We start from the raw sequence: 23,614 nt of genomic DNA, 5'->3' as shown, positions 1-23,614 counted from the left end.
GTGTATTATCTTTCGTTTCCAAGGTTTTGCAGAATTTGTGGGAACAGTGTACAGTTTCTTATGAAATGTGCACGCCTTCTTAAACGTGGATTTTCTCATTCTTTTTCTTCTCGAGATGTAAAATGACTCCGGGACCAGGGAATGCCTCTGTACAAAGTCCCTTTGTTTCCTCTTCAGCAGCTGCCTGGAAATGACAGACTTCACATGGCTTCGAGTGCATGTTGGTTCACACAAAACCCATAACTTACTTATTACTTCTCAGATTAAAATCACTTGTGAATAGTTTTCCGTTGGAGTTGGGGGCCTTATCTGTCCCTCTCGGGTTCGGAGAAGGTGCCAGGGTAGATTTACCATGTGGGCAGATGGCCATGATAGTCTCACTGTGTCCTCCACTGAAGCCTGGGAGGCGGGGGCAGGGGTGGGCGAGGAGGTCAGAATGTGACCGGGAGGGACTGGGCTGCTGAGTCCCTGCTGTTACTGCTGACGGTTTTCACTGTGACACCTGATTCCGAGAGGGGCGGGAGGGCTTCTACTAAACAGCTTCTTCACTACTCCTTGTCCCTTCATTGACCACACACTCAACCTGGCGGCGAGAATGAACACTCAGCTACGCATGAGGGTGTTGCCTTCATGTCATGTGACACCTGAATACACTCAGTCATCTTTACTAATGTGTATCTCTTACTTTGCAAAGGGCTTCTGTTTACATACACGAGATTTTTTTTGTTGTTGTTATCTAAAAGTCCTTGGGGCACATATTCTGTAGTTGAAACTCAGTGGGCCAAGGATGAAATTCTGCACCACAGTGTAGAAGGTCAAATGGAGGAGGTGGTGATCTAACTGAGATGTGAAGAATGGGTACAAGTTGTCAGACTTTGGTTTATGAGCGAGAACTCATTCTTTTGGTTCTAGCTCATGTGTGAACAGCAACATCTATGGGGTTGGACAAACGTGGGTGTGAATCCCCATTCTGCCCCTTCCTGGCATGTGTGGCCGGAGCTTTGGCTTCCCCCTTGGAAAAGTGGAGCAATAACACCTATGTTATGGGGTTGTGTGACATACCCGTCTATTCTGGTTGTAGGGGTATCTTGCTACCCGGGTCCATCGTGGGAATGTGATCATTTTTATATATGCTAATGCTTGGCACATAATTGCTCTACAAATATTTACTGATAAGTGAATAAGTGAATGAAACCAACCATCTTGTGTTTGTGAGAAACTGGTCCAGGCTTCATGGGATTTTGAAAATAAATTTTAAATTGGTTTTGAGAGAGAGAGGAAGAGAGAGGGAGAAAGAGAGAGAAATATTGACGTGAGAGTGAAACATCAAGCAGCTGCCTCCTGCACAACCTCTACTGTAGATGGAGACTTGAAACCGGGCATGTGGCCTGACCAGGAATCGAACTGGCACCCTTTCAGTGCACGGGCTGATGCCCAACCCACTGAGCCATCCCGGCCAGGGCTTTATAAAGATAGAGGAGTTACTGCCCACCCAGAGCTTCCAGGTGTCTAGGGAAGAAACATACTTACAAATAACTTACAATACAAGACAGAATATGCCAACTGCCATAGCAGGAGTTCAGATCATGTACATTAGCCCGGAGGCGTGGGAGAGTAACCTGAGCCTGGGATAGGAGAGAAAGCTTCATGGGGAGAGGACTGGGGCCGCACTGGACCTGGGCCAGGAGGAATGAGCAGGATTTCAGTGGGAGGAGGTGGAAGCAGGAGCCCTTCTGGGCAGAGGAAATAGTCTAAGAACACAGCTCGGCTGGTGGGATTCTCCTGGCAAGGCTTGTTCAGCACGTACAGTGTAGATTTGCTTTGGGTCGTGAGGGGAGGAAGGGAAGTAAGATGACAGAAGGACCTTGACTCCTTGCTGAGGAATGTGAACTTGATAGGAAATAGGGAACAATTGACAAGGAATTGAGACCTGTATTTCAGGGAGGGAGTCCAGCGGAAATGGCAAAGGAGAGCCTGGGACAACATTGGGGGCTCCGCGCTGAGGTCAGGGTTAAAGAAGGGCTGACGTACGAGAAGGCTGGTGTCCACACCAAGGCTGTCTGTGGCCCTCAGGTAGGAGGGGGCCGCCTCCTGCAGCCCAGATGTCTGGAAGCGTTATGGGAAGCTTTTCCTGGTCACACACATCCCATTGCCCCTGCTACTTCTGCCTCCGAGAAGCACCACCCAGAGGCGGAGCCTGTTTTCTAAGCAAGTCATCTGGACCCCTTAGAATCAAAGGTCAATCAAACCATGACTTGGGGAAAGACGAGGAACTGAGCAGTGGAAGAAAGGGTAAGGAAAGGGATGACTCCAAGATTCCTCGGATGTCGAAGCTGAGTAACTAGAGGGTAGTGACACAATTAACAATGGTGAGGACAGGAAGGGGGTGGGGATGAAGAATACACGTCACTCTTAATCGTGTTTGTCATGGAGATGGTTGGTTGCTAAGCGGATTGCGTTTTCTTAGGCTAGCAAAGTTTATTTCGCATATACTCAGTGTGGATTTGCCTATAGCCAGATGTTTCCAAACGCGCACCCCTTTTATTTAGTATAAATTCAGAGGCAACTGTGCAGCAGTGTGAGGCCTGAAGAGGTTAGTGACTAAGCAAAGAGTGTGGAAAGGCTTCCGTTCTGTACGTAAAATGTGTTGTTCTCGTTTCCAGCAGCTTCTTAACTCCACAGGAAATTGGATAATCCGCCGGTGGCCCTTTGGGACTCAGAAATTTCCAGAAGGGAGGGAGAAGGAAGCCTAGCCAGGACTGGCTGAGAGGCTTTTCCCCTCCGCTCCCTTGCGACACAGACATCAGGCTGGTCTGTCCCCAAGCATCACCACCCAGGAGCTGTTCTCATGGGGAGAGTGCCCTGGTTCAGTTAGCCATTGGGGTTTCCCCCTTACTTTAAAATTCTAATAAGGTATCATTTTGTAATATTCCTGAATAGGTTAAAAAAAAAAAAAAGACTTGAACAACTAGCAGTTGAATAAATCGAAGACTCTTGTCAAAATGTGACCTTCATTATCTTACACTTGTCTCCTTTTATCAGTGGAAAAGACCATCAGGATTAAGAGAGGCAAGAGGAGTTCTGGGAATGTACGTTTAGTTGTCACCCAGATTTCTGTCCGGCATTGGTGTTAATTCAGAAGTGTCTGTTTACAAGATCCGCTTCACTTCTTGATCTTCCTCCATTGGAATCTGACTTCACGTCCCAAAATGCACTTACACTGTTCATCAGTGTTGAAGCCTGATTCATCTCTTATTTCCAGTTGGCCTTGTTCACCACACCCCCCTTGACCTCTGTCCTGCCTCAGTTTCCAGGATTTCTATCTTCTTGTTCCTTCTTCTCTGACATCCATTTTCAGTCTTCTATTATGCTGTTAGCTAGTGAGGCAGAAAGATAGGTTTGGTCTTCAGCTTGGATTTGAATCTAAGCTCTGCCAATAGCTAGCAAGTCAGTTGATATCTCTGAGCCTCAGTTTCCTCATCTGTAAGACTAAAGTGTTGTGAGGCCAAAGTAGTTCCCTAGGGCTGCCATCCAAAGTTACCACACACTGGGTGGCTTAGACCAGCGGTCACCAGCCGGTGGTCCGTGAGGTCCAAAAGGTTGGCGACCGCTACCTTAGGCAGTAGTCCCAGGATTTCAGTGGGAGGAAGTGGAAGCAGGAGCCCTTCTGGGCAGAGGAAATAGTCTAAGAACACAGCTCGGCTGGTGGGATTCTCCTGGCAAGGCTTGTTCAGCACGTACAGTGTAGATTTGCTTTGGGTCGTGAGGGGAGGAAGGGAAGTAAGATGACAGGAGGACCTTGACTCCTTGCGGAGGAATGTGAACTTGATAGGAAATAGGGAACAATTGACAAGGAATGGAGACCTGTATTTCAGGGAGGGAGTCCAGCGGAAATGGCAAAGGAGAGCCTGGGACAACAATGGGGGCTCCTTGTTGAGGGCAGTGTTAAAGAAGGGCCGACTTACGAGAAGAGTTGGTTTCTTCTACGGCCTTTTCTTTCCTTGACTTACAGGTGGCTGTCTTCTCCTTGTGTCTGCACATGGTCTTCCCTCTCTACGTGTCTGTAGCCTAATTTCTTATAAGAACACCAGTCGTGATGGATTAGGGCCCACTGTAATGGCCTCATTTCACTTCACTTATCCCTTTCAAGACCCCTACCTCCAAGTACAGTCACAGTCTGAGATCCTGGGGGTTAGGTCTTCAACATAAGAATTTTGGGAAGACACAATTCAGTCCATAACAGAATGTTAAATGAAATAATATAATTAAAGTTCAAGGCACTACTCTCCTTTGTCTAGCCCTTTGCTGATGCATTTCCCTGGAGCACCTGCTGGCTCTCTTTTATCTTGCACATTTTTTTTTTTTTGTGTGTTGTGTGTGTGTGTGTGTGTGTGTGTGTGTGTGTGTGTGTTTAGAGGGAGAGAGAGAAACATTAACGGCTGCCCCCTTCATGCCCTTCCTCTCTCTACCCCCCCTCCCGGCATTGAGTCTGAAACCAGGCATGTGCCCTGACCAGGAATTCAACCAGCGACCTTTTGGTGCACAGGACGACACTCAACCAACTGAGCCACACTGGCTAGGGCTTGCCCATTGCTTTGTGGGGAGAAATTATTTATTTGGAGGTTTTAAATATTGTATGTAGACAGTGTTTCCCAAATCCATGTTCCAAGCTCCATCCTTGCAGCTGGGTGCCAGACAACTGTTTTCAATTGTCCAGTGGGCGTCACCATGTGGATGCCTCACATGTCATTAGTCCAAAACCAAATGCCTTCACATCTCTTCTGTGTCTGTTATTAGCAGCACAGTCCCCACAGCTAGCCAAGCTCAGGTGCCTGTGTTTCTTTCCTCTCCCTCCCTCTCCACTGAAATCTAATTGATCCCCAAGTGCAATTCAGTATAGTTTACTTTCACTATGTTTTCAGTAGTCAATTCCATCCCTTTATCTGTATTCAAACTGTTAAGGCCTGAGACCTTCATCTTTTTTCTATCTCTTGGTTTCCTTGTCTCATTTTTTTCCGTGTCCAGTATCTCTGCCACAGAGTTATTTTTCTAAAGTGCAATCTGATCATTTCATTTTATCCAGTTAAATCTGTTTCCCTTTCATTGCATAAAGATAAAGTAAACCCCTTAGCATGGCAAACAAATTCCTTCCTACTCTCCCTTTTAACCCCTTTTAAGTGTACAGTTCAGTAGCATTAGGTATTGTCACAACATTGTGTAACTATCACCACTATGTATTTCCAGAACTTTTCATCACCCCAAATAGAAACTCTGTACCCATTAAGGAGTAACTCCTTATTGATCCCTCCCTACAACCCCTGGAAACCTCTAACCTATTTCTGTGTACTTGCCTATTCAAGACATTTCACGTAAGTGAAATATTTGTTCTTTTGTGCCTGGCTTATTTCACTTACTATGTTTTCAAGGCTCATTTGTGTTGTAGGAAATATCAGAATTTCAGTCCTTTTTATGGCCGAATAATATTCCCTTGTACGTATATAGTTTTTATTCATTCATTTGTTGGTGGACATTTGAATTGTTTCTACTTTTTGGCTGTTGTGAATAATGCTGCTATGAACATTCATGTACAAATATCAATCTGAGTCCCTGTTTTCAGTTCTTTTGGGTGTATAGCTCAGAGTGGATTCCCCAGATTCCTGAGTTAGTAATTCCTTCCTCTGGTTTTCCCAAAGCACACCACATGTGACTCTACTGTTTGTGTTGTAAATGATTTATATCCATATTGATAGCTCATCGGACTACCTACAGCATATAGACCAGTGTGTGGTACCGAGAAGTAGTCATGACACAGCTGTTGAATAATTAAGTGAAAGATTGAAAGAAGCAGCACTCAAACTAACCAGTCATCTTATGGGCCTGGTGACTAAATGTATCAAAACTTGTCGGCTATTAAGGCCTGTTTGTAATCAGCGTCTAAAGAGAAACAGCTTAATCGTCTTTGGTAGGGTGGGAGAAAGTGCAAAATTTAGAGGCTAGACACTTTCTTTGCAGGAAGAGGTTCCACGGAACAGCTTGAAGTCCTTGAAATCCAGCTATTGTCTGCAATGCCAACCACAAGCATTCATGGTTGTGGCACACAGTTGAGTGTTATTTTCATTTGAAATTTAAAAAAAAAAAATCAAGTGAGCCTTTTCCGCCCTGCCTTTAGACATTCCGCCCAGCTGCTATGCTGATAGAACGATCGTCGGACTTTGGGAAGACCTGGGGCGTGTACAGATACTTTGCTTATGACTGTGAGAGCTCGTTTCCGGGCGTTTCAACGGGCCCCATGAAGCACGTTGATGATATAATTTGTGATTCCCGATATTCTGACATTGAACCCTCAACAGAAGGAGAGGTTTGTTTGCCTTTTTTGTATTACATTCTACTTGCAAATCTAGTTTTTGATCACTGCAGAAATACCAATTACTCTTCTCTCTATTTCTAGGTGATATTTCGTGCTTTAGATCCTGCTTTCAAAATAGATGATCCTTATAGCCCAAGGATACAGAGTAAGCTTGTTTTCAAATAAAAGTTTGATGGAAAATAGCAATCATGGAAGAACTCTTAGCCAGAGCACTGCTACCCAGAATCTAAATAATTCAGTGCTAAATCCACCCTCTTCATTTCTTTTTTTCTCTGCAAAACCCTACCAGAAACTCTCGAAATTGGCAGTAATCAAAGTCCTCGTTGATGGGTAATACATTTTGATAAGAGTAAAAGATTTATGTCATAATACTCAAGCAGTTATGCTTGTCATAATACCTTATTTTGCTCAGTATAATATATGTATATGTGTGTGTAAGTACACACACACACACACACACTAAGCTGTTGTAACAAAGTGTCCCCCAAAAATACAGTGGCTCAAGTAAATGGAAGGTTATTTCTCTCTGACAAAATCACCCAGGGGGATTTTCAGAGAAGAGGCTCACTACATAAAAGACAGACTGACCCCCGGTTAAATGTGACTTGCAGATAAACAGTGAGTTAGTTTTTTAGTATAACTATGTCCTATGTAATATTTGTGACTAGTACAAGTATACCCCATAGTATAACTATGTCCCATGTGATATTTGGGACATAGTTATACTAAAAAAATGATGGTTTATCTGAAATTCAATTTAACTGAGCATCTTGTATCTTTATTACTAAATCTGGCAACCCTAGCAGGTACGTCACCCACGTTCCCAGGTTCCTTCTGTCTTATTCTATTTGTCCACATAGTTAGAACTGAACCAATGGCTTCGTCCCAGCCTGTGAGAGGGGAGGAAGTGAAGGGCACGTGACACAGAAGCTATTATCACTTCTACTCACATCCCATTGGCCACAGTTGGTCACGTGGCTATACTGCAGGCTACACTGCAGAACAACTCTAGCTAGATGGCCATGCGCTCTCACACTTCTGACTAGGGCTCTTACGTCAAAGGGAGAAAAGAAAGAAGAGTGAATGAAATCAGAAGTCGCAGCCATGTTCATTATGTTCAATAAGGTGAGGGTTGTATTTCCATTTTTTTAAAAAATATATATTTTTATTTCAGAGAGGAAGGGAGAGTGAGAGAGAGAGAAACATCAGTGATGAGAGAGAATCATTGATTGGCTGCCTCCTGCATGTCCCCCACTGGGGTTCGAGCCTGCAACCCGGGCATGTGGCCTTGACTGGAATCGAACCCAGGACCCTTCAGTCCGAAGGCCGACACTCTATCCACTGAGCCAAACTGGCTGGGGCTGTATTTCCATTTTACAGTTGAGTAAACAAGCTCAGAGAGAGAGGTGACATTAAATAATGTCAGATCCTAAACCCCTAAGTTAGGACTCTCGGTTCAGAGCTCTTTGCAGATTTCAATAGCCATGCTTACGATTTTTTTCAGAATTACCTTTAGATCTTTTTGGGGGGCAGAATATGCACTAATTACAAGAATGGGCTTTGGAGTCAGACAGATTTGGGTTTTAATCCCAGTGCCAGCATATTATGGCTTTGTGACCTGGGGCAAGTCATTTGTTTAAAACTTTTTAAAGCCTCTGTGTGTGTGTGTGTGTGTGTATGTGTGTGTGTGTGTGTGTTTCATCTGTAAATGGAGAGAGCAATATTGATCTTAGGGTTGTTAGGGAGGGAAAATGAGTTCATTTATATAAATCACCTACCAACATGCCTGACGCATAGAAAGTATTCGGTGCGTTGAAGCTGCGCTGCTGCTGTTGTTGCTGTCAGCTGTGGCTTAGGTCTTGTGTAGACCTGGTCCGTGGTCAGCGTGAAAGGGCGAGGCTCCCGCTCCTACTGCTGAGCTGCATGCCGGCAGGTGGCGGGGGCAGGGCAATCCTTATCTCCCAGCTGGGCATGGCCCTGTTTAACCACGGCCCTGCCCACGGAACCCCCAGCCTGAAGCACGAGGAGAAGAATGGAACAAGTCCAGGGGAAATTGCCAGGAGACTGCTGTTTCCCCACTTAACTTAATTTCACATGTGGCCCAGACTGTCTCTGATCTGCCATTTGCTCTTTCATTCTGTGGTAAAACAAATATTTAGTGGCACGTCCAGCCCTGTGCTATTTCTGAGTGAGCTGTGAGGCCTGCCCTCCCCGCTCTCAAAGTCCAGCTGTGAGAAATGTCTGCCTGGGCTCCTGTGACCCCTCACCCCCACCCCCGGACCCCAATGCCATGTCCCTAGAAGGACTCACGGTCTCCTGCTTTTTAGGTGAAACTTGTGGGACTTGGGGAATGTGTTGCCATTATAATCCTGTTGTCTTCTGTTGTCAAATAGCATCAGAAAATCTATTTCTATATCGAAGACACATCCATTTTAGCTGTTCATGCTTTTGATTTACTTTGTAATCAAGGGAACAATAGCTCTTTAGTTGTTTCTATTGTTGAGACCTTTGAGACTCACTTCACAAGTGATTTTTGCCTCTTGGAACAGCAGTCAATGCGGGACTCAGTTGCTGTTAAATGTGGAGGGAGAGTGGGGCGGGGGGAGTGTATTTGCTCTTCCGAGGGCTTCCACAAAGGTCAGTTCAAGGGTTTCTAAATACTCCAGCTGCTCTTCACGTTGGTTGTTTGGCCTCATCAATGGGCGCTTGTGCTCTGTCTACGCAGGAGCATTTGTGCAGGAGGAAATGTTGGCATTCATACATTCCATTCGGTTTCTCTGTGTAGTTTTTGATTTTACAAAGAGCCCAACTTCAATGCATGGAGTCATGGACTTTCTCTTTCAACCCACGGCTCTTTCTATCGTCTCTATTGTAAGCTGTGCATATATTATAAGTATTTAAAATTGTACTTAGGCTTTGAAAGTATCTGATGGGCCGGGCCGATTCCCCGTTGCCTTGTGTTGTGAATTATGAGGCTGGGGGAAAATAAGGCTGCATCAGCAGAAATGAAAGGAACGCTTAGGAGCAGTTCCAGGCTACAGAGCTAAGTGGGAGGGCAGATGGAACAATCAATCTTGTGGGGTCCACTGTAGCAAGAGCGACTCAGTAATTAATGAAAACACCCATCAGAAGGTGGAATGGCTCTTGGTTTATCAAGTTACTGTAGAATGCACCTGGCAGCCCAGCTTCTATAATCAGCAGAGATCTACAGACCCAGGAAAAAGAAGATAAAATAAGAGAAACTGAGAAAAAACAATTTGCCCCACCATGCTAATGCTAAGCTCCTTTATCCTTCTGCCACTGTATTTTATGGGTAATTATATTGCCAAGTTTGTATTGTAAAACTAGGACAAAGAAAGTTATAGATCGTCATGTTGCTTCAAAACTTGGTTAAGATATTCTGGAGTGTGGTTATCCTATAGTGTTAAATCTATTTTAGTAACCTGGGATACATCTAAGTGGCGGGAAATTTCAGGTAGCATTTACCTCTCCAAAAATAAACACAGAAATACAGGGTAGGGGAAAAGTAGGTTTACAGTTGTGAGTATGCAAAACACAGAGTTCATACTTGTGTTATAATTTATTAATTATTGTGTTATTTTCTATATGAACAACTGTAAGCCTACTTTTGCCCCACCCTGTATGTTCCTTTCTAACTATCTTACACTAATGTTAATGAGAATTTGGGGTGCTTTGACAAACCCTTTCCCACCTGCATGGAATTTTCTGGTTTTGAGGCTGGCACTGGCTGCTACAGGAACCAGCTGGTATTGCAGTGGTTAGATTACTGTGTGCCAGTGGGTTCTGACAGCCATGCCACCGCAGTCATAAATGTCTCCGCTCTTCCATTCTTCCTGAAACATCAGTCTGCACACAAATCCGTCACAGAGCAAACGTTCTCATTAAACTAATGGGAAGGCTGTAGCCTTTCTGTCTTCCAGAGACTGTCCCATTATGTTAAACTTGACTCTGTGATCATCTAGATCAGACAAGGAGGGTAAACTTGACAACAAGCCATTTGAGTTTGTCATGCCTTTCGGTAAAGAGGAAAGATGGGTAACTGCAAAAGAAATCTTGCTTGTTTGATCAGACTTTTCATCTTCTTGGTGGCCTTTGTAGATCTCTTAAAAATCACCAACTTGAGAATCAAGTTTGTGAAACTGCATACTTTGGGAGATAACCTTTTGGATTCCAGAATGGAGATCCGGGAGAAGTACTACTATGCAGTTTATGATATGGTGGTTCGAGGAAACTGCTTCTGCTACGGCCATGCCAGCGAGTGCGCCCCGGTGGACGGAGTCGACGAAGAGGTGGAAGGGATGGTAAGCAAACGCTCCGTGCGGCTTTCTACTTACTAGTACACAGGTGAATCTGAAGGAAGTGGAAGCTGGACTTACCATGAGCCTTTCGTATTTTCTAGGGGTTTTCTTTTTCCAGACGTAGATGAGGCCTTTGCAGCGTAGTTGATTTTCCCTTTGCCGACTTTCTTGGACTGTGAGGGTGTAAGGTCGGCTCATAGACACCATTCATTTTTGGAGATTGTCCCTACGGGCTGATACTACAGTAGATACTTCAATCAGCAAATATTAAAACGTTCTCTAAATAGCAATACAGCTTCCTTTACTTTAGGGGAGGTTAAAAGTCACAAGCATTCCAGTCTCTATGGAAGGCAGAAATTGATCCCCGTCCAAAGAAATTGGAAATTGGAACCTAGAACCACAGAGTATCATTTAGGAATTAAATGGACTTTGTTTCTTTATATCTTCTAGTTTCATCCTTTTCCCTGTGTTCCTAAATTATGTACTTTTAAAAAAATTGGGGATTTGGGTGATTTGCAAAATGGATTAAGGTAGAGTATTTTACCAGTTTTCTAAGTGCAATGATAATTCTTGTAGACCCATATGATGTTAAAGCCAGACAGGATTTATTAAACCAACTATCCTTATTACAAGAGACAGGGGATTGAGTTTGCCAGAGGGCCCTAAATAAGTATGTGACAGATGGAAATTCAAACCGCGTCTGCCCCAGGGTTCCCTCCTCTGGACCTCAGGCCTCCCTTCCCGAAGAAGGCTGGGCCTTGACGGCTTGCTGTTTGCCTTTTCAAAGCTTATTAGTTCCCATCGAAGAAGGTGCAGGGTTGAGTGCATTTGACTGTCGCCTTCCCTTTACTCTAGTGAGAAGTTATTGCATCAAGTTGACTTTTTAACGGAGCCTAAAGGGAGGATTTATCCTAATCTTGTTGCGACATCAGAGAACCCTGTCAAGATTATATTTACTTTCACTGTAGCCTTTTGGGTGTGTAGCTAATGTCTTGCAGTCATGTCACTATCATGCATCTCGCAATACATTGGACTGTTTATTCAGAAACTGTAGAGTCCTGTGGTATGTACTTTGGAGCTATTTTTCAGTCTCTGTGAAACCACCTTGTAATGACATGATATTAGTCTTCTGCTAACTGCATTCCTGTCAAAGTGGGTGCAGGGTGGACCTGTCTGTCCTGTTCCCGAATTCCATTCTGTAGAAACTAGTGTTAAGGTGAGATGCCTGCATACATGCACATTGGGTAGGCTGGAAGAACTTATGATTTATGTGCCTCAGGGTCTTAAGTGTGCCTTGCAGTAACATAATGCAAAATAGTGCATCATGGGCCCTCATAAAGCAAAATAATGTGTATGTTTTTCTGAGGTTCTTATATTTCCTTTCTTAAAAGGAAAAAATAAATGTAAAAGGAAGAATGTAAAATAATTGGTTGAAAAAAATTTAAATGCTGTGCCAGAAGTAAAAAACAAAACAAGCAAACAAATATCTTTTATATGGCATAAGTGGTAAAACTTGCAGTAATGTGAGTTGTTCCCAAATGGTGTGTATAATTTAATTCTCCATTATAACTTTCATTGATTTCTATCATAATACATTTTTTAACTCATAAGTAACTAGTTTTTTGGTTTTTAAAATATTCTCAAGTTACTATTTTCATTCATCTGGCTTTTTTCCATTGATACTTTAATAAAATATGTATTGAGTTTCCATTATCTAGTAGGAACAGTTCCTAGAGATGAGTGTTATAGCCATCAACAAAATAGATGGAACTCACTGTGGGGAGGAACCACTGTCGTGCACTAGAGCTTAGACTTGGTATGAAAAGGGGTTTATATTTTCCATAGATCGTGGAAAAATCCAGCCATTGGCATACCTCTTACTCTGCTCTTTCCTGTTTTTACAACTTTCAAGGTGCATGGCCACTGCATGTGCAGGCATAATACCAAGGGCTTGAACTGTGAACTGTGCATGGACTTCTACCACGATTTACCATGGAGACCAGCTGAAGGTCGAAACAGCCATGCCTGTAAAAGTAAGTTTCAGCCAGAGGGACATTTTGAGTCAATTCAGACACCAGTGTCCATCTTTTGCTAAGAGATAAGGTGATAGTACACTATTTTGGAAAAAAAAAGAAAAGAAAAGAGTTACTGCCCTTTTCCCAGCTTTACCCCGATACTCTTAGGAAACCAATATTCACACAATTAAATTAATAAATTACTATTTACTGAGCAGCACCTGTGTGTTTAGCAAATTCAGTAGAAGACGACGATGTTGTCCCTGACATTGTACCTGTTTTGAAGGCAAGATGCCCAGGAGAGGAAAATGAAAGGAAAATATGGCCTGGTAGATTGTTAAGGTTGGGCTATGGCGTAGAAGGTTTGGCCTTGTTCCTTTGCCAGCCCAGCTGCAGCCTCTGGTTTCCTTCCATCCGTCCATGCCAGTGGGATTCTCTGGGCAGAGGTGTTTGCAGCACCACCGCCCTTCTAACCCCACGCGCAGTGACTCCCATATACTGTCCTCCCCTCTGGAGTGTGTCTGCCTCTGCCCCCACTGAGAAGGGCTGTTCTAGAAGTTCAAAAAGCAGTGAGGGCTGGAATGGTCAAGGTTTTGTTGGTAATACACCCCAGCTGTCCCTGGGTGAATAGTTAAGATTGTTTAGATAAAGAGAAGAAGGGGAGAGGGGAAGGTGGGAGGGAGTTAAGATGAGGAGAACAACATGGGAGCACCAGGCCGCAGGGACATCTGGTGACCACCACAGCATCTGGGCTGGGAAATGATTCCAAGGTTTAATTCAGCCTGCGTATCAAGGGCAACATTCTACTAGGCACCGGGCGTACATCAGCGGATAAGACACATTCTCTGTCTCCAGGACATGTTCTGACGGGGAGAGATGAGGCTAGAATGGAAAGCCCCGTGAGGGCCAAGCTGAGTTAAGCCTCACTGTGAGATGATAAGAGGGATCCACGTGGATTGTTGATCGAGAGAGTGAGAAGGTTATGATTAAAGCTGGCCTGGACCAAGATGACTGCGGAGTAGGCTAGAGGAGGAACAGACTGCCCTGAAGCCGACCTCCGTCCTTACTAAAGAGCCTGGCCTGGCGTGGAGGTGGGAGTGGGGAGGAAGGGGATCAGGCCTTCAGACCACGTTCCTCAAAGCTGGCAGCCCACGCAGGCTGGGCCAGGAACACGTTGCCTAGAACATCCTCTGGGGTGATTGACGGCTTCCATCCCACCCGAGCGGGACCCAAAGGGGTCCTCGGTGCAGTGACAGCCTTCCTGCCAAGAAGCTTCCGCGGGCACTTTCCCCCAAAGGTTTTCAACGTTTTGTAGTCCATTGTCTTCCAAGGAGGGCAGGTTGTTGAGTTTCTTTCCTAAAGTCTGCACTTGGAAGGTTCCAGCATGACACAGGATGTCAGGTGACGCGTTGGTGGGGATGTCCTTTTCTGCCACAGTGCCTCCTTGTTCTGTTTTGCCTGAACTTCATCCCTCGTTTCCAAAATGAGCTTCCTTCCTGCCACCCCCACCCTCCATTGGTGAACAGACTTCAAGGCTTTACTTGACATCGGTCTTGTCACGCAGAGTGTAACTGCAATGAACATTCCAACTCATGCCACTTCGACATGGCAGTCTACTTGGCCACGGGGAACGTCAGTGGAGGAGTGTGTGACGACTGTCAGCACAACACAATGGGCCGCAGCTGTGAGCAGTGCAAACCGTTCTACTATCAGCACCCGGAGAGAGACGTCCGAGATCCTAACTTCTGTGAACGTAAGTGGGGACCGGTCACCAGGCGGGACCTATTGGACTCAGTTTGCACAGTCTGGTAGTCACCATCCTGCTGTAGGAACCCATAGTCTGGGCATTAGACTCAGCCTTATTTTATCTGCTGTATAGGATGCCAGGAGTGGAATTTACTTGGCAGTAAAGCCTTCTTTCGTCTATTTTTGTGACATTTGAAAGACCAAGGGAATACATGTATTTATACAAACACACGTGGTGTAACCTGGTGCTTTTCGTTCTTGCTAGAATGTACCTGTGACCCAGCTGGCTCTCAGAATGAGGGAATCTGTGACAGTTACACTGATTTTTCTGCTGGGCTCATTGCTGGTCAGTGTCGGTGTAAATTATACGTGGAAGGAGAACATTGTGACATCTGCAAAGAAGGCTTCTATGGCTTAAGTGCCGAAGACCCATATGGTTGCCAATGTAAGTACATTCGTTTAGAAGTTTGGGAGTTCTCATGTGTGCAGAAGTCCCAGACTCCTTTGCAATTCTAAATCCAGACTCCTGCTTCGGACTCGCTTGGTTTATGTTTCTTTACTTCATTTTATCTTCAATAAAGCTTGTGCTTGCAATCCTCTGGGAACAATCCCTGGCGCGAATCCTTGTGACTCTGAGAGTGGTTACTGCTACTGTAAGCGTCTGGTGACAGGACAGCATTGTGACCAGTGTGTGGTAGGTAAATCCTCATTGCATTGGGTGGGTAGTTTGTGAATATGACATGTTTTAATAGAGAATGCTTTTCCCTATTGTAGATTCTATCATCACCCTTATATGTAAATGTTAAAAGACATGAGTAGAGCCCTGACTGGTTTGGCTCAGTAGATAGAGTGTCGGCCTGCGGACTGAAAGGTCCCAGGTTCGATCCGGTCAAGGGCATGTACCTTGGTCGTGGGCACATACCCAGTAGGGAGTGTGCAGGAGACAGCTGATGGATGTTTCTCTCTCATCGATGTTTCTAACTCTCTATCCCTCTCCCTTCCTCTCTGTAAAACATCAATAAAATATGTTTTTAAAAAAACAACATGAGTAGATACTTCACAAAAGAGGAATTACTAAGGAATAATTTTTTTTATCCTCACCCAAGGAACATCAATGTGAGAGAGACACATCGACTACTAAGGGATAATTTTGACAATCTATTCACCATCACTCTTGGAATTGTAAAAGAAAACCTCAGTGAAATGCCATTTTTGCAGACAAAATTAATACAAGTTTTAAAAAATGGGAATGCTGTCTAATGCAGACAAAATGAGGGCCTGGTACTCATATGCTGCTGATAGAAATGCAAATTGGCTCATAATTTTCAAAAATTTGGGGCTAAGTATCAGTAGCCTGTAGAAATGCACATATTCTTTGACCCAGTAATCGCTTCTGGGTATTGATCCTAAAGAAAGAATCAGAAAATTGGACAAAGATGGATTCACCAGAGGACTCGTAGTATCTTTCTTAAGATTATTTTTCAATTACAGTTGACTTACAATATTATATTCATTTCAGGTGTACAACATAGTGATTAGATATTATGTATCTAATGAAGTGATCACCCAGTAAGTCATTGCATCTTTTATTAATCATAGCAAAAATCTTAGAAGCAACAATCGGGGAAAATAGTTAAGTAAATTTGGAGGCTTTCATACAGTGTGATATTTGGTTGCTACTGAAAAGAACAGCAACATGAGGAAAGGCTGATGTTGGTATAAAAAACAACCTCGTGATATGAGTGGTACCTTGATTATGTAGTAAGACAATGCATCAAGAAAAACAAAATCTGGAAGGAAATGTACCCAAAAGTTCATCATCCTGAATTCCAGGTGGAATAATTAATTATGAGAGTAATTTTTAAAAATTATCCTATATCTCTTATAACATTTTTATGATTGCTTTTGTAATTTGGGAGAGGAAATACTACTGATCACTAAATATGCATATTGCATTTACCCTGGTATAGTCTTAAAGTACATTTCTGAAAGTCTGATTTAAATGTTGAGCCCAGTTTTTACCTGCTCATTAGGAAACATGCATATGTTGAGGCATAAGAGATCTTTACCCCTATATGGATTCTGTCCCATTTCTTTCATTTCCATCGCCAGTGGTTCCAGGACTCTGAGATCTCTTCTCCTTTCAGTTGTGAAAATAGTCCTTGCTTTTTAGGCTATGTTTCCACATAAACAAATCCTTGAAAAACTTTCTTTGTGGAGTTTATGACAGACCAAACTTAAGAAAAATTTAAAGGCCTGCCAAACATTTGCCAAAACTTCTCTTACTGCCAGAGTAATTCTATTGAAGAAAATTGGCATCTTTGCTACCTTCTCATGGTGATTGGCTATTTTGCAGGGCAGAGAAACTACCCTGATCTGGTGTTACCGTGCGATTAGGTGTAACCCTCTCTGACCCCAGTGACCTGCAGCTTGGGTGTCCTTATTTCAGAATACTTGTACTCCTTTCTTTTGTAGACTTTCTTCTTTCCGGCGCAAATGAACATTTGGCGGAACAGCCAAAACACGCCATTACTTGTTTCTTGCTGAGTTTATTGTGTAATTACAGGAATCCACCTTTAGATGTCTAATCTTTTGTTCTGCAGCCAGAGCATTGGGGCTTGAGCAACGATTTGGATGGATGTCGACCTTGTGACTGTGACTTCGGGGGTGCCTTAAACAGTAGGTGAGTGGGACTTCACTTACATGCTTGTACTCAGTCACCCTATAGTCTCAATGCTTTCAAAGACTTAATCCTTCCAAGAGTTAGCTTTAAAACCTTATAGTATGTTTACATTTCTTGGTTTTAATAGTGTTGATGTTCCTTGTTTTTGTTCTTTCCCTTTACAGTATTTTTTAAATTATGGAACCAACGTATGCCCATCTATACTAATAAAAGGGTAATGTGCTAATTAGACTGGATAGACCAGATGTCTTCTGGAGGTCATTCCGGATGTCCTTCCAGACAAAGCCGCGGTGGCGGAGGCCGAGGCAGAGGTGGTTAGGGGTAATCAGGCTGGCAGGGGAGCAAGTTAGGGGCAATATGGCCAGCAGGCAGAGGTGGTTAGGGGCGGTCAGGCAGGTAGGCAAGCAGGTGAGCGGTTAGGAGCCAGCGGTCCTGGCTTGTGAGAGGGATGTCCAACTGCTGGTTTAGGCCTGATCCCGCAGTCGGACATCCCCCAAGGGGTCCCAGATTGGAGAGGGTCCAGGCTGGGCTGAAGGACAACACTCCTCCCCCCATGCATGAATTTCATGCACCGGGGCTCTAGTGGTTCTAAAAAATTCAAACAATTCTGACAGCTATCCTGCCCTTTCTCTCCTAAAGTTCCATTACCGAGTAGTGCCAGTGTTAACAGTTTCTTGTATTTCTGTAGACATCAATAATAGTGCTCAGAATATGTGTTAAAAATTACAATTTCTTTCTTCTCAGTTCTTTTAAAATAACATGTTAGGTTTTATTTTTTAAAAGAGACAAGTACAAAGAAAAAAAGCCCATGATTTCCCACTTAACGTTACTGGCATTTTTTGAAAATCAAAGCAATAGATGTATGTACACAATTGCACAACTTGCTTTTTTATCTAGAGATCTTTTTTCATATCAGCATGTGTTCATCTACCCTCATCATGTGAAAGTACTATGATTTATTTACTTCCAGTCTTTTTGCTTTTTAAGTATGTTTCAGTGAATATCCTTGTAGATATATTTTGATGAATGTAGATATAGCTATAGATTAGGTTCCTAATGATGGAACTTCGAAGTCAATGTGGATGTACATTTTTTATTTTAATAGAATGTCAGGTTGTTCTGCAGACAGATTGTACTAGTTTATTTTTCTACCAACCAGTTACAAAAATACCCTTTTCTCTATTCCCATCAGCAGTTGGCAGCATCATTTTATTTTTCACCAGTCCATAAGATGAAAAATGAACTCCCATTTTGATTTGTGTAAAGAATCATTTCATTTCGTTTTATTTTATCCAGATTCCAAGCCTATTAATAAAAATGACATGTAATAACTTTTAGTTACTTAAATACATTGGTATTCCTTGAATAGATGCGACATGAAGCTCTACCAGAAATTAATCATAATACACATTTGGCAAGATATTGAATTTCTGGGCGTTTAATTAACCACCTTGGAGTCAGAGAGAGTTTTGGTCTCCGTTGGTTACAGGATCAGATTCAGCACATCTGGTAAAGATAGGGTGAGTGGCTGCTGAGAGAACAGGCAGATGTTTCCTTGGCCCTGAACTTTCCCAGAGAGAACATGCTGAATTCATTGAGCAAGCTTTATGTACTCAAAAATTGACTCTTTTACAAGATTATTTCTCAACACCATGGAAGTCTGCTGGGAGGGAATGGGATTCCAGGCAGCAAGAGCGTGTTCTGTTTGGCCTCTGTATTTGGGTCTGTCCTATTCCAGAACACGTAGCAAACTCAGCACAGCGTGTATGTAGCTCTCTGGAACTCCAGGACTGAATGTCTATTCTTCGAAAACCTCCAGAGGGGAGGAAGCGAGGATAATTCCATAAAAGCTGGAAAGAAACCCCAACTACTTGCCTGCTTATGGAACCACTTCTCTGACTTCCCTTTGTGACTCCCAGAACACGCACTGATTCCTTTAGTAATTTCCTCCTCAATTCAAAACTGTCATCACACCTCGAGCGCTCCTCGCGTAGGTGAAAATGGCATGCATGATTTTCCAAATTATGTCATAAACTCAGGAATGCCCTATGTTCCTTTACCCCAAATGGTTTCTATTACTTACACTCCCTTCCTCTTTTTCTCTATTGTACACACGTTTCCTGTCTCTGAATCCACCCATACACAACTCCTGAGCTGCCCCTCCTGTCTCCTGCAAAAAATGTATAAGAACCAGAATGTGCTAATCAAGAGAGTTTGTGAAGCAAATGATTTAGTGAAAATTTTAAGGCAGGTGATTTGATCTCTCTAACGTGATTGAGGAGACACTACCTTTTGGCGTGACTGGTGGAAAAAAGACCCTTTCAAGTTGCCTCTAGCCCTGTGCCTCTGCAGTGTTTTGTCGAGATCCTTTTCCAAGTTGGCCCCTAAGAGGACTTTCTCTAGGACCCCCCATGGGAGTGGTCGAGGCCCAGGCTTCTGTAGCACCGGTTCCACTTGGAGAATGCTTGGGGCATTGCAGAATCTCAGGAAATACTTGCTAAATGAATGGTTTGTAGCAACCACTCATCAGTATCTTCTGTCTGATAACATTCCTTTACTTCACCTTGGACACATAGTAGGTATTGATTAAATGTCGATGAACCTAAAGAATTTGAGAAATAAAATATTTTTAAAATATAAGAACGACATACGTGCCCCTTAGGAGAGGCAGTCTCTAAATGTGATCCCAAACATGCCTTAGTTACTTTGGCCAGGGACTGAACTAAGTGTAAAAGTCATGTGAAGTGGAAAAACTTTAAAAATGTTTTGTATAATGAGCCAAATGGATTCTTGGAGAACAATAAAAGCTTAGTAACCCAGGTCTATTATGTTGACAGCTAATCTGGACTTTTGAATATTTTTAAGCAGTAAGACCTAATTAATGTAAATAATATAACCTAAGCCAGGCTAATGAAGTTTTCATCTACCAGATAACCTGCTTTAATGGATAAATAAGAATGGTTGCTAGGTAAATACTACTTATAAATGTTTTAAAAAAACTTTTAAAAATGTGAAAGTGGAAGAAGAAAGCAGAAAAGCAGGTAAAAGTTGTGACATGAGAATAATTTGACTCAGTTGTTGGCTTTGAGGACGAAAGGAGAAGGCCTTCTGTTGTATCATTCCTCAAAATCATTTCACCAATTAATTTAGGACTTTGATATCTGGCTTGAAGACTTCTAACTCCTAGACCAAAGTCCCCTGCCCTCACTTGATCTTTCAACAACGCATCACTTCTGCATCTCTTTTCCCACTTATTTTAGTTGGCTTTGTCTTCGTAAGGTCCCTTTAGACAGGAATTGTGTCTTACTTGTTCTAGAATCTCCCTTTGTATCCAGCACAGTGGGCCTTGCAAGTGCTCAATAAATGAGGAAATGAAATTTCTTACACTTTGAAACAAGAGCAGAAATTAGTATGTGTTCTCATCAATGTACTGAGTGGGCATCTAACCCTTTGTTAATTACAGGTAGTTGAACATAAAAGGATTGCAGAACACAGCTCCTTCCCCTTAAGAAAGGATCCTACTTTGGGGGAGGAGTGGAGCTACTCTGGGTGAAATGAGTAGTGCTGACTGCTAATCAATGTGGAACCAACTCTTATTTGTAATTAGAACGATGGAGCAGAAATCAGTGTTGAACCATGATGGTTCTTATGAATGATCTTTTTATCCTTTCATTTTTCTCCCAGTTTCTTAGTAATAGAGAAAAGTTAAAACTGTACAGTATTTGCTCTGCTCAACACTATTTAAGTGAAATAGAACGTTCCTTCCAATGAAACAAGTTGCTCATTTCTATATTTGTGAGAAATCTTTGTTGACCAAAATGGAGATGGCGGTAGGGCTGTGTTTCTGTATTAAGGCTCTAAAGGAAAACGTGCTTCCTGCTCACCAGAGTTGTTGGCAGCATTCGGTTGCTTTGGGTTGGGATGAGGTTTCCGTTTTCCTGCTGGCTCTCCGTGAGGGGCCGTGCCCAGCTTCCCAGGGCTGCCCACATCCCTTGACTCATGGCCTTCTCCTTTCGTCCTCAAAGCCAGCAGCTGTGAGACCAATTATTCTCATGTCACAACTTTTACCCGTTTTCTGCTTTCTTCTTCCACTTCTAAGAACTCATGTGATTAGATTGGGCCCATCCCAAGGTCCTTAACCTTAATCACATCAGCAAAGTCCCTTGAGCTATGTGAGGTAACATACCCACAGATTCTGGGGATCAGGCCATGGACATCTTTTTTGGGTCCGTAATCTCCTACCATAAGGCCTGACTTATTTTGTCTTATCTTACATCCTTATTCTACCTTACTGATCTAAATGAATTAAATCTGTATCTAGTTACAGGGAAATTTGTGGGGTTAACATACAAACTTTTAAATGTACCATTTCTATCCAATGTGATTTTTACTTGGAACACAGGAAAGGATAATTACATGTAACAAATATTTTGTCTCACTATGGAGGAGGTAGTATTTGAGCTTGGCTTTTTAAAAAATGAGTGAGATTTGACAGATGTAACAAGTGGGCAGGGAAGCCTTCTAGCTGTGAGGAAGAAGACTGCTGAAGGCATGGAGAGGGAGTGAGTGTGGCAAGGTCAAGATCTGGTCTGATCTGGACCATCTCTGCTCACATTCCTCCATGACCCTCTTTGCTCCTGTCATTCCTGTCCTCTCTCTGTCAGTCAAGATCCTCTGCGACCTTCAGAGCCACCTCTTTCATGACGCTGCCCTTAATCAGATGAGCAGTGCCTTCCTCTAAACATACAGTACTTAGCCTGTAGCTCTATATAGGTACTTACAGCATTTTCATTTGTTGTATTGGTCAATTGCTTTATTTTTTAGTCTCCCAAATTAAATGGTAATTTCTTTAAGGACAAGAACTGTTCCCCCCACTCCCCATTTTTCTTTCTCATCATTTAGCCAGAAATAATGGACTTTACCAAGGAAGTAAGGATTGATTCAGAAGAAAGTTGACAATGGACCAAAATGTGAGAGTATTAACACCAGGGAAGCATAGCCTCCAGGAGCAATATTTGCTGAGTAAATATTTGTGGAAGAGTGTGAGGAGTGTGGCTGATCTGAAATTAAAGGGCGGGCACCAGAGGAAGAAGCGTGGGTTATAGAGGCTGCTAGAAACCAGGTAGGGGCATTGTGACTTGATATGAGTGGAAACAGTTGTAGATATTGTGAAATGATGAAAGCAATGCTGTGGGAATATTGGCTTGGCAGTGTAGACAGGATGGACTGGGCAGGAGCAGAGAAGAGCTTAAGAGGTCAGTTTGGAAGGTTGCTAGAGTAGCAGGTATAGAAAGATGACATACTGGACTAGGAGAGTGGAAGTGACAATGAGCGGAAACTGAGTTGAAAAACATCTCGAAATAAGACTTGGATATTGGGGATAAAGAAAAAGGGAAGGTTATGTCTCACCTACTATAACATCAGAAGAATTTTTAATCTGCTGACAGAAATAGCAGAGCTGAATATAAGAAATCAGTGGGACAGGTGACAAGCAGGTGGGGACAAGACGAATTAGAGATGACCGCTGGGCAAACCATGGAAATGTCCCATTCGTGGCTGGATGTATACAACCAGAGCACGGCTGGACGGATGCCAAGAGCTGTAGGTGTGAGGGCCCTCTGCTCAGGCAGGTAAAGCCACAAGAGTGTGTGTGCTGAAGGAGTGTGTGGTGAATGGGAGTCGTGCCTAGCAATGACAACAATTCAGGTCTGTGGACACAAAGAGGAGTGCCAGGGCTGTTGTTAAGGGGATTCCTTTCACCTGGTCAGGTTCTCCGGAGCTGTTTCTTCTTTAGAATTGGGCTGCAGGTGAGAGGCCACACCGAGGGTCTGCCCACTGGCCTTGTCCTCAGCTTTATTTGCTTATTTTCTAGTGATGGCACTTGAAGAATCACATTCTTTTCTTCGGTGGTTCGTGTTTTGGACATGAGTTCCCTTGGTAATCATCTGGGCAGGAAATAAAGATTTTCTTTTGTCCATCGGATGTAGCGTCTGATGCCTGGATTTTTGGAAATGGCTTTTGTTGGTGGACTGGGCCACAAGAGGGCTAGGTCCTAATTGGAACAAGCTTTTCTCCTCTGGGAATTGGCTCCGGGACGTTAAATATTCATATTCCTGCAGGGTAAAAACGACTCACATGATGTACAGAAGAAGACTTTATTTGGACTTAGAGACTTGGTTTAAAATGAACTTGGGGATAAGAGAAAAAAAAAAATGAAGTCTGGGAATGGGTTTAAAGTAATAGTTTCAAACCACATGACTTTAATGAAGTAAAAATGAATGTGTATAATTTGGTTTTAACCATGTACACAAAGTCATGATACTAAGGAAAAAGACAGATGTAGGCTGAGAACATAATGAATAAATTATAGTTCATCCCGAGGCCTTTATTACCTAAAAGAATAATGGACTAATTTTTAAAAGTTGTGTTATTACAGTAAATCTCCTATTCTTTTTCTGTTTGTTTTTAAAATTCAGAACTCCTA

General features: G+C 43.0%; 1 protein-coding gene across 1 annotated transcript in view; it reads left to right on the top strand.

The window, feature by feature from the left end:
* The window catches only part of LAMB1 (laminin subunit beta 1), a 67,764-nt gene that overhangs the window by 7,921 nt on the left and 36,229 nt on the right, over positions 1 to 23,614 (top strand). Inside the window, exons 6-13 of the mRNA XM_054726194.1 lie at positions 6,170 to 6,358; positions 6,449 to 6,512; positions 10,487 to 10,689; positions 12,599 to 12,719; positions 14,266 to 14,454; positions 14,713 to 14,892; positions 15,029 to 15,141; positions 17,051 to 17,130. Coding sequence (XP_054582169.1) covers positions 6,170 to 6,358; positions 6,449 to 6,512; positions 10,487 to 10,689; positions 12,599 to 12,719; positions 14,266 to 14,454; positions 14,713 to 14,892; positions 15,029 to 15,141; positions 17,051 to 17,130 — 1,139 coding nt within the window. The remainder of the gene's footprint in view (positions 1 to 6,169; positions 6,359 to 6,448; positions 6,513 to 10,486; positions 10,690 to 12,598; positions 12,720 to 14,265; positions 14,455 to 14,712; positions 14,893 to 15,028; positions 15,142 to 17,050; positions 17,131 to 23,614) is intronic.

This window comes from Eptesicus fuscus, chromosome 14, assembly GCF_027574615.1.
Source record: "Eptesicus fuscus isolate TK198812 chromosome 14, DD_ASM_mEF_20220401, whole genome shotgun sequence".
Classification (NCBI taxonomy): domain Eukaryota; kingdom Metazoa; phylum Chordata; class Mammalia; order Chiroptera; family Vespertilionidae; genus Eptesicus; species Eptesicus fuscus.
The sequence above is the reverse complement of the archived record's forward strand: the minus strand, read 5'-3'. Positions and strand labels throughout refer to the sequence as shown.